This window comes from Lipotes vexillifer, unplaced genomic scaffold (assembly GCF_000442215.2).
Source record: "Lipotes vexillifer unplaced genomic scaffold, Lipotes_vexillifer_v1.1 scaffold1002, whole genome shotgun sequence".
Classification (NCBI taxonomy): domain Eukaryota; kingdom Metazoa; phylum Chordata; class Mammalia; order Artiodactyla; family Lipotidae; genus Lipotes; species Lipotes vexillifer.
The window spans coordinates 960,478-972,302 of record NW_006796766.1 but is presented as its reverse complement, the minus strand read 5'-3'; the positions used below and the strand labels follow the sequence as shown (position 1 = coordinate 972,302).

Sequence of the window (11,825 nt, the reverse complement as noted above, 5' to 3'; positions counted from 1 at the left end):
AATACATACGGCAAAGTTATTTACAAAGCCGCCAGGCAATTCCAAAGGGAAAGAAGTGTCTTTCCAACAACTAGACATAAAAGTATATAGAAAAGAAGAGACCTCCACACCAACTTCACACCTTACTGCTGACATTTTGGTATAGCTCTTTCACCCTAAATACATTTTTAAAAAGAGAGCTGATCATACCAGAAAGGTTCTTTTGCCTTTTTTTTTTTTTGGCCACACGGCTTGTGGGATCTCAGTTCCCTGACCAGGGATTGAACCTGCACCCTTGGCAGTGAAAGCGCCAAATCGTACCCACTAGCCAGGGGACTCCCAAGGGTTCTTTTCTCTTTTTTTTGCAGTACACGGGCCTCTCACTGTTGTGGCGTCTCCCATTGCGGAGCACAGGTTCCGGATGCGCAGGCTCAGCGGCCATGGATCACGGGCCCAGCCGCTCCGCGGCATGTGGGATCTTCCCCGACCAGGGCAGGAACCCGTGTCCCCTGCATCAGCAGGCGGACTCCCAACCACTGCGTCACCAGGGAAGCCCCCAAGGGTTCTTTTTCCATTCTGCCTTCCTTCGGGTTTTTAAAAAATGTATTTCTAGATGATGTTTTAATTTACTTCATGTATAAATTTCTCATCCTCGTATTTATCCTCTACATCATGCTCCCACATTACTCTTCAACCTAATCTATATGTTGCCCATTTGGTAGGAAAACAAAAGCTTCTCAGAGACACCTCAACCAGGCTCCAGGATTTGGCCAGAGAAACGCCCATCCCCATCAACAAAGTCCAATTCTTCTTACCTGACAAGGCCCCCTTTACATTTTCTATAAAGTCTTTTCTTTTACCTCTAACCAAATACAACTTCATTCCTTTCACATCCTCACAAATTTTCCTTTTTCTCCTCTTATAATTAGTTAGCCACACAAAAAAGGTGAAGAAAGGCACTTAAGTAGCTTCTTAATCTAGTCCATTCATTCATTCATCCCATAGTCAACAGGCCACAGGTTGTTCTATCTTGGTTCTAGTGAGAAGCAGGAAGCAACAAGACAGGCAAGGCTCTGCTGTGAAGGAGCTTATATTCTACTGGAAGAGTCTGTGAGGCCATGAACTCCTAGAAAATACAGACTGTTTCTCATTTATCTTTACAACCCCTGTAGTAAAATACAACACTTTACATATAGGAAAGCCTCAAAGAATTCAATTGTCAGGCTAACTAAAGCTTAGTAATCAGTAAATACCCATGTCAGTAGTGATTCACAGCAAGGGGCCTGACAGGTGTTGGAATAGCCTCAGTCTCCACGAAAGGAATGCAATGAAGCCTCATGTAATAAATTCAAGGGCATATTACCTTCTTCACATAGAGAAGCAGAGTCTCTTCTCAAGGCTTCAAGTAAGCCAAATTAAGCCTACTAATTTTTAAAAACGCATACAACCGGGGTGAATTAAGTATTCATGCAGCATTAGTGGTTTTAAGGAAAAGAACTGTGAATGAATAAAGATTATCTTTGACTTATCTCAAGAAGAACAGGGCTTCCCTGGTGGCGCAGTGGTTGAGAGTCCGCCTGCCGATGCAGGGAACGCGGGTTCGTGCCCCGGTCCGGGAAGATCCCACGTGCCGCAGAGCGGCTGGGCCCGTGAGCCATGGCCGCTGAGCCTGCGCGTCCGGAGCCTGTGCTCCGCAACGGGAGAGGCCACAACAGTGAGAGGCCCGCGTACCGCAAAAAAAAAAAAAAAGAAGAACAGAAACTAAAGACTACATTTCTGGATGGACCTGGAGATTACCATACTAAGTGATGTAAGTCAGACGGAGAAGGACAAATAAATGATGTCGCTTATATGTGGAATCTAAAAAAAAAAAGATGCAAATGAACTTATTTTCAAAACAGAAACAGACTCACAGACTTAGAAAATGAATTTATGGTTACCAGGGGAGAAGGGGGGCGGTGGGGATAGATTGCGAGTTTGGGATTGTCACGTACACACTGCTATATTTAAAATAGACAACCAGGGACTTCCCGGGCGGTCCAGTGGTTAACACTTCGCCTTCCAATGCAGGGGATGCAGGTTCAATCACTGGTCAGGGAACTAAGATCCCACGTGCCTCGGGGCCAAAAAACCAAAACATAAAGCAGAAGCAATATTGTAACAAATTCAATAAAAACTTTAAAAATGGTCCACATAAAAAAAAAAACATAAATAAATAAAACAGACAACCAACAGGGACCTACTGTAAAAAGAAAAAAATTTAAAAGGCTACATTGTCATAAAATACTTGAGCTACATGACACCATTTCTAAGGCAACTTCGCGTAATGTATATTGCTTTTTTTTCTTAAAGAAACAAAAAACAAAAAACCTGAAGCTATAAAATAGTCGTTAAGTCATAGATTCTGGGGAGAGAAACAAGACCAATAAGAAATTATAACCACCAACATTAAATTTTGAGACGTAGTAAAATTCAACCTGTGTAAACTTTTCACAAATGGAAAGTGAACACACATGGGTAAAGGCAATTTGGGTATAAGGAAGCCATCTGACATTTTTCTAGTGTGCAAGTATTCATATTGTTTATCCTATGTTTTGAAGGAGATATTCCCAAATTCCCACAGAAGAGCTCAGGGACACTGTGGATGATTTTAAGAAAATTTAAAGCAGAAATGAAGCGTCTGTACTCTGATTTGTGTGTCCTTCATGGCCTGTCAACCTCCTCACCCTGACAAGCCTTTTCAGATACACAGGTAACAACAGTGCTGTCCTGCCCCTAGTTGAAGCTTAACACCAAAGACAATTTCTTCACCCAAACAGAAATACTTACTGCACAGTAGATGGTTCAAATGCAGTGGGATTAACAAAACATACAGCCCTTGACCACAAGAAATCTTTCAGACTGAGGAGAAGGAGCTCAGAAACAAATGCAAAAATAAATATATAATCACACATCATGATGAGTGCTACGGGGGTGGGGAGTGGAGACTACTGTGGGTGATAAAGGAAGAGGCCTAAATAAGATGTGATAGGGATTCAAAGAAGGCATAAGGAAATGACACGCTTCACTACCAAGTCAGACCACAACTATGTTGAAATCGATGATAAACTGTATACAAGGTGCCAAGTTATCTAAAAATGATTTAGGAGAGCCACAAAACAGGATCTCTGAGGAGTCAGTCAGTGCAGGGAAGCATGATACACCAAAGCGATGTTCCTACTTCCACCATTTACTCGTCCTTGGAGTAAATACGTGCTGAGAGTTCTGGGGAAATTTTAGAACACAGGTAGTTCAAAGCAGTAATTCCCCTTATACAGCAAATCAGTCACACAGTGTGAAGTGAAGGGAAGGGTCAGTTCTCTTAGTCACAAATTTGGAGTTTTAGAGGAATGGTACATGCCTCAGGTGAGCCATCCTTACTTTCAATGTGCAGAAAAATCACTGGATGAACCTGTTAAATACGTGGAGTCCGGGTCCTACTCCCAAGGATTCAAATTCAAGACTTAGAGTCCAGCCTAGAAATGTTCTGATGCAGGTGGTACAGGTCACACTCTGAAAACCCACATTAGACTAAAATCTCCCCAGAGGAGGAGGTTTTGCCCTGATGAAGAGGATTTCAGCTTAAAAAAGCAAGCAAGTACAATATTACACAAGGGCCTCCTAAAACTGTTTGCTTACAGGCTGACCCTGTGCCTGACCCTTGTTATACTCTGGGCTTGGAAGAAAAAGTCGGAATAAACCACACAGCCTACTGCTACAGTTCCTGCCCCAGACAACTGACCAGAGGTAACACAGAAAAACAAGGAGAGAGAGAAGCAGAGCTGACCACTCTGTCTGCAGAGGCCAGAGAAACAAGCATACCACAAGCGAGGCAGCTAAGACCGCTAAGGGGGTCAGCACAAAAGTACAGACGGGGACACACCCGAGAAGAGAATGATGGAACAAAGACAGAACTAAGGAAAATAAAATTCATATTTCTTAAGAATCTTCTATGTATCAGGTAGTATGCCCTACTTCACATATTTATCTTATTTCATTCCTCAAAAAATCATCAGTGATAGGTGCTGTTATATATTCTATGGAGAGATGATATTATAGATGAAGAAACTAATAAAGCCTACAGCAAAGGTAATTTATCTGAGGATACAGAAATGGAGAGCAACAGGGCCAGATTCTGAACCCAGCTCTTTCAGACTCCAAAGTCTATACCCCGCCCCTGGACTCGTGGGTAGAAAAATGCTAGCTGTGAAGAAAGGAAAAGGAGACTCCCAGGCCGCAGAGACTGCCAAGTACAATAGAAAGGAGCAGAGAATAATGCATTAGCAATATCAGAACTTGAAATAGTGGCCTTTTTGTTAAAAAGGCGTTAAGTTTCACAGGCTTTGAATAAGGAAAGACTTGAAAAGGTAAAGAGGTAAAAAGGAGGTAAAAAGTTAAGATACAATTTGGTTCGTCATGAATGATTCAGAATTGCAGGAACCCAATGCTTACTGCAGCTAAAGGTAGGTGATGGGATTCCAGGTGACCTTCCACACTCCAACCCCCAAAATACCTATAACTCCTATGATGAACAAAAATGTCTTTTGTAAAGAGAGAGAAAAGATGTGGTATATTTTGTTTCTGTTAATGTTTTATTTCAAGACTATTAAGAACTGGCTGGTGGGGCAGAGGTTCTTCAAGAATGAAGTCAGAGGAAACAAGCAGAGATGTGAAGTGACAGAAGAGAGACAAGCTACCTCCACAGACTAAGCAAAACATACCCTTAGACTGTGAAAGGCATCCCTCCTCTTCCCTCTTCCTGAACTCTCACTCCACAGTCCTTAGGTAGTGCCAAGCGACAAAGGACATCTAAGGACAGGCTAGGGGTTGAGGAGAGGGGAGACATGTCCAAAATGGCAGTGACATACAAGGAAATTAATCTAGTCAGTAAACAAAATGAGGATAATGACAGCCTAGTCTCTTACTGCCAAAGAAAGAAACTACAGACATGGTAAGGATAGAACTGAGCTGAATCCTCCAGCATTACAATGGAAATGAGATATATTAAACTCATGGATTGTAATATATGCATAAATAAAAACAGAAATAAATATTTAGAAATATATACATAAAGGAAGTATGTACTTAGCTCTGTGCTAAGAGACCTAGAAGCAGTGACACCTCAATAGTAATGATCTCATCTAATGACCAGATCTTGTTTTCTAAATACTGTTCTTCATTAAAAGAAACCAGGGCTCCTTGTGGAGAGAGCTGATTCCAGGGCTGGTGTACAGATAATACAAGATGAACCGGGAACATCTTTCTTTTTTTTTTTTGATTAATTTTTATTGGAGTATAGTTGCTATGCAATGTTGTGTTAGTTTCTACTATACAGCAAAATGAATCAGCTATACATATATCCCCTCTTTTTTGGATTTCCTTCCCATTTAGGTCACCACAGTGCATTAAGTAGAGTTCCCTGTGCTATACAGCAGGGGTCCCCAACCCCTAAGCCTCTGACTGGTACCAGTCCACAGCCTGTTAGGAACCGGGCCACACAACAGGAGGTGAGTGGCGGGCAGGCGAGCTAAGCTTCACCTGCCGCTGACCATCGCTCGCATTACCGCCGAACCATCCCTCCACCCCACCCCCAGTCCGCAGAAAAATTATCTTCAATGAAACTGGTCCCTGGTGCCAAAAGGTGGGGGACCGCTGCTATACAGTACGTTCTCGTTAGTAATCTATTTTATACATAGTATCAATAGTGTGTATGAGGAACATCTTATTTGAAAATAAGAAAGAATTTAAAGAATGATAGGGACTCTTCCCATCAACAGAAAAATGGATAAAGAAGACAAGGTACACACGCGCGCACGCGCGCACACACACACACACACACACACACACACACACAGTGGAATACTACTCAGCCATTAAAAAGAATGCAATTTTGCCATTTGCAACAACATGGATGGACTTGTAGGGCACTGTGCTAAGTGAAATAAGTCAGAGAAAGAGAAATACTGTATGATATCACTTATATGAGGAATCCAAAAAATACAACAAACTAGTGAATAAAACAAAAAAGAAGCAGACTCACAGATACAGAGAACAAACTAATGGTTACAACCAGTGGGGAGGCGGGTAAGGGCAATACAGGGGTGGAGGAGTGGGAGGTATAAACTACTGGGTGTAAGACAGGCTCGAGGATGTACTGTACACAACATGGGGGATAGAGCCAATATTTTGTAATAACTGTAAATGGAAAGTAACCTTTAAAATTGTAAAAAAAAAAATTTAATTAAGTTAAAAAATAAAGGTTTACATTTATGCTAAACTAAAAAAAAATAATAAATAAAACAAATGACACAGCTTTATACGTACTGATACAGAGTGACTTCTAATATATACTAAGTGAAAAAATAATGTGTAGAACAAAAAAGAATGATATGAACTTTTCAAAAGGACAGAGAATCAACCTGAAGGGGCTCCTAATGGCCAGTTTGGGAAAATCTAAGCATCAAAACAAATAAGGAGAGTAAATGATTATAACCCACTGAGTAAAAAGGAAATCTATGAATGAGTACATCTGAGATACACAGACAGATGGATGGGAGGGAGGGATAGGTAGAATACAGGGAGAGAAAGAAAGAAGAGGAAGAAGGAAGTAAATTTCTTGAAAAAAGAACATTTACAAAGGTTCAAAGTAACTCTCAACAAAATGTTTATTAATTACCAGGAGGTAAAGAGTAACTTTACAGTAGAGCTATCTGGCAGACACCAACCTGAACAAGTGATTAACATCAACGGTATTGGTATAAATCAAAACCATGTAGTATCTGATAGGATTCAATGAGAAGAACACTTCTCACAGAACAACACTTTTTTGATATTCCAAAATGAAAAATCATTATACAAAACAATTGGCCTACATCTTCAAAAATGTCAAAGCCATAAAAGCCCAGAAAAGACTAAGGAACTGTTCCAGACTAAGGAAAGAAGAAAACAAAATGCAATGTGATTCTTCAATGGATCGGTTTTACAAAAGTAACAATACTGGGCAACTGGCAAAACCTGAATGGAGTCCGAGGACTGAATGGTAGAAGAATATCAACATTAACTTCCCGATCTTGATAGCTGTATTGTGGTTAACATAGGAGAATGTACTTGATTGTAGGCAAAACATACTAAAGTACTCAGGGGTGATAAAGCATCGTGCTGGTAATAACTTAAATTCAACCGTTTCCAGTGGGAAAATTATCTCTTCTATTGGGGGGTGGGGGCAGTTATTTTCCCGGACATTCCCAATCAACTCCATGGGACCCTTGAAAGCGTTTGTCAGTTATCTTAAACACCTGTTATGGTCTATACCACAAAAGAGCCAGGTGTGAGGCAAATATTCTCATTCCAGCAGTGGGGAACCTATGACCTGAAGAGAACAGTTCCTTCACACCAACCTAATGTTTTGGCCTAAGCAGCAAAATCAAGACAGTTGTCTGCATTTCCTCTTCAAATAACTTCATTTTCAAACGAAGAAATGCAGATTAAGAGGGAGGATGGAAAACATCTTATTTTCCATATTAAAAGGCACAGATCTTTACCTTTGGAGTCATAATCACTACTCGTACAAATGCTAAAGATCAACATTCCCTTTTCTAAGGAAAACATGATTCTATGTGTAGAAATCTACACCTCTGGAAAAATCACGTTAGAGCGGAAGATTCCTTCTTAAACTTTTCAGAGCAGAATATTAACTTTTGCTTTCTCGTATCTAACGTTAACCAACACACAAAGGGCCTGCAATCACTAGATAAACTGACACTAAGATACAACAGAGCCGAAGAGTCATTAATGCTTTATGGCCTGAACATGTGTGCATCTCCTGCCATCTATTCTTAAGCCGTATAGAATCTGATTTACATTTTCCTTAATTTGTAGCAGATAAATGTCTCATCAACTGTTCAGAAGCTAAGAATTCAGATTGTGATAATTTTCCATTAGAGGGAATTAAAGTCCAAGTGAGTAAGAAGAGGCAGCAAATGGACTGCCTTTCCTTTCGCCTTGATTCCAATCTACACAGAGTATGGGGTCTGGATCAAACTGTTTTCAATACTCATCACACAACATGCTTGCCTTCCAGGAGTTTAGCTATATGCTCTTGGGCTTCGCAAAACGTCAATACAAGAATACTCCACTTGAATAACTTCTATGTATTCCGTGAAATCATAGCTGAAAACATAATCCACTACATCACAATGGCAGAACCCATCACAAACTGTCTTTCTCATTGAGTACAATGCCAGGAAACAAATGGACTGACTTTCATTCCACACACAATGAATACTCTGTAACTCAGTGCTGCGCAGAGAAAGGAACAGTTCCTTATTAGTCTTAGCAGCCAAGAGGCTCAAATTCAATGCAGAGAACAGCAGTTTAACTGGCTCCTCCCGTAGGGGCTTCGTACCCTCTACTTTCTGTGCTCTTCTCTTCGCAGATGGTTTACTATGTGTTTATCTTTAATAGTCCTGCTTTATACCATCTTTTTAATCCTACCAGCGGATTTAAATCCTCTTGAAAGTACCCAGCATATGTACGCACACATGTATTTATTTTCTTTCCCTTACAAATTTTCCTCCTGATAGCTCTTATATTTTCAGGTAGCATTCTAAACTTAATGATCTAGAAGTTTTCAATGATACAGACACCAAGAGGCTAACTTAACAACGAGCAGGGAGCTGGCGGCACCAAGCCCCGGTGTTCTGCTGGCGGGCACGCGGCGCGCGGGCTCGTCACCTTTGCAGTAGTCTGCGGGGTCCTCCTGCTCCTCATCGTCTGACCCCAGGATCTCCTCCTCTGGCTCCGGGGGCGCAGGGTCTGCCAGAGGCGGCGGCGGTGGAGGGGGCGGGGGTGGAGGAACCAAGGGAGCTTTCTGCTGAGGCTCCGGCCTGAAACAGAGGAAGGACAATTCCTGTTTACTCAGAAGTAAATCCTGCGTTATGAATACACCTGAGAGTTTCTTAATATGGGAAAAAATAAAACTTGTCACACACTAAGAAGAGATGCTGATTAATGTCACTTCAGCCACTTTAGCTGAATTCAAGTACTGTTTCAAAACACAAGTGGGGGGCGGGGGGGGGGGGACTACCCTTATTAACCAAGGAATATTTCTGCAGGCCCCTTTTCACTCCAAGCGTCATTACTTCTTAAGTCTTGATAATATTATGAATTGTAAGTGAAAAAGAGTTATCCCCCCACAATACACAGCCTTAGTAGTTAGAACACATCCCCCAGAGATTAGAAAAAGACAGAGGAAAGCAACCCTGGACTTTAAAAAAAGGGCTTATTTTCCATCATTTTAAAATCAGAATTCCTTTCCCCATAGAAACAGTAGGAATGTGGTTAGGTTTCCTGGATAACTCATAAAAGCCAACTAATGTATACTGTAATGTACACCTTGCTTAGCAAGACAAGAACACTGTCCCAAACTGGAAATTAAACAAAGAAAACATCCACTGCAGTCAAATACAAATACAATCCATACATCAATGCAAGACTTCCAATGGTTATTTCTAATTGTTACAAAAAGGCTAAATGTTTAGTATACTCTTTTACAAAAGATAGGAAAACCTATAATACTAAAAACAAATAAACAACTTAAGAGGTTACAGATGTAAACCTTTCAGATATCTAGAATAACTCAGGATATATTAAATACATTTGCTTAGAAGCATTCATAATGCAATTCTATAAAATCAAGCTTTCACTTATAAAATGTAACTGCTCCTTCTAGCCATATCCCAGTGGGGAATCTTGAACCAATAGTCTCAACTGGATGCAGAACCTCTCTTGAGCTGCAAGCTGCCCTAACAACAGGACCACCACTGCTCTCCCTGAGCTGGCCACAGCTCTACAGATAAAAAGTGGGGAGGGAAAAGATACCAAGTGGTAGGGGCAAGGGGGTTCAGCTGATGGACTGTTCCCCAGAGGCAGTTTCAGTGGGATGAAGAGGGCCTCTAGTCTGGGGAGCAAGGGGAACCTCACAGACACTGATGTGGTAGATAATGGCCATTTTTCTTGGCCTGCCCAGTACTGATGCTCCCTTTCTAAAAGCATGTTTTGGAACACTGCTACTCCCTGCACAGTGAAAGGCTGGCTCCAGTCCTCTCTCCTCATTGTGGTACAGCCTAGGGCACAGAGCCGTGGAACCTTGCTTGAGAAGGTCAGCCATCACAGGGTGCAAATTCATCCTAGCTGCTAGTAAAAGGCAGGGTCAGAGGACCTGCCCCTTTCTGAGCTGAACCTCTAAATTCTTGCCAAATCTAGGAGCCCCCAAATAGCCTTTAGCACCCTGCCTTCAGCCTAAGGTAGTTACAGCTCATTTATGTGGGTTGCCACCAAAAACTCAAAGTGCCACAGCAAACGAAGGAAGGCAGTAGAAACACCAGCAGTCATGAGGATGGGGTGGGGATCACACCTCACAGGTAACCTTAAAGGTCAACCCTGGCAAGTATGATTACCTTTGGCAGGACAACTAAAGAATGTTTATAATCTGAAAATGACTTGTACTGACTTCTACTTGATACAATTTATGGAGACTCAAAGTTACAGTTCCCTAGGTAACAGACATTAGGACAATGGGGGTGATAACATTCTCAATTAACCATGCCTCATGATGGAGTACTGAAAGGGAGTCATCACAACCAAACACCAACATCACTGCCAGAACCTCCAAAGAAATCCCAAGAGACCTTATGGAAGTACAGTCATCTTTCTGGCAGCCTTGCAAATGCTCATTTTCTTTTTAACAGACATGGCTTTACTGAAAATAAAATGATCCTAGAGAAAAGAGGCCTGAGGAAGGGGAGGTAGGAGAGGAACTGCACCAGTTTCAATGCTTCCCCAAAGGAAAGAGGTTAGAGAAAAGATTTACATGACCCATTCCTGGGGGTGGAATCTATCTATTTGACAAATTTGCTCAACCAAAAATACTTTCAAAGTTGACTATTTCTTCCTAAGAAATTTTATATGAAAAAATAAAGAGATTCTCTAAATTAAAAAAAAAAAAAAAAACCAAAAAACAACAACACATATTCCCTGTGGAGACTATGTAACAACTAATGAAAAGGGAAGGACTAGAAGATCTTGTTCCACTGCTGCAGGGCGCTGCTACGCTCGACACCACTGATACTTGGGCCAGGAAACTCACAGCTGTCGGTGCTGTTTTGTACATTGTAGAACGCTGTCAGCCTGGCCTCCAGCCACTACATGTCAGTTGTGATCATCACAGACATGTCCAGAGACAAAGCAACCTAAATGTCCATCAACAGAGGAATGGATAAATAAGATGTGGTACATATATACAATGGAATATTACTCAGCCATAAAAAAGAATGAAGTAATGCCATTTGCAGCAACATGGGTGGACCTAGAGATTCTCATACTAAGTGAAGTAAGTCAGACAAAGACAAATACATGATATCGTTTATATGCGGAATCTAAAAAAAAAACGGTACAAATGAACTGATTTACAAAATAGAAGTAGACTCACAAATGTAGAAAACAAACTTATGGTTACCAGGGGATGAGCAGGGCGGGGGATAAATCGGGAGATTGGGATTGACAATATACATACTACTATATATAAAACAGATAACTAATAAGGACCTGCTGTATAGCACAGGGAACTCTACTCAATACTCTTGTAATGGCCTACATGGGACAAGAATCTTAAAAAAAACCAACACTGGATATATGTATATGTATAACTGATTCACTTTGCTGTACACCTGAAACTAACACAACATTGTAAATCAACTATACTCCAATACAAATTTTTTTAATCATCACCAAAAAAAACCTATGTCCAG

At 41.1% G+C, this 11,825-nt stretch overlaps 1 protein-coding gene across 1 annotated transcript in view; it reads right to left on the bottom strand.

The window, feature by feature from the left end:
• Positions 1-11,825, bottom strand: part of SRPK2 (SRSF protein kinase 2) — a 128,173-nt gene that overhangs the window by 60,461 nt on the left and 55,887 nt on the right. Inside the window, exon 2 of the mRNA XM_007468983.1 lies at positions 8,752-8,903. Within this exon, the coding sequence (XP_007469045.1) occupies positions 8,752-8,903 (152 nt within the window). The remainder of the gene's footprint in view (positions 1-8,751; positions 8,904-11,825) is intronic.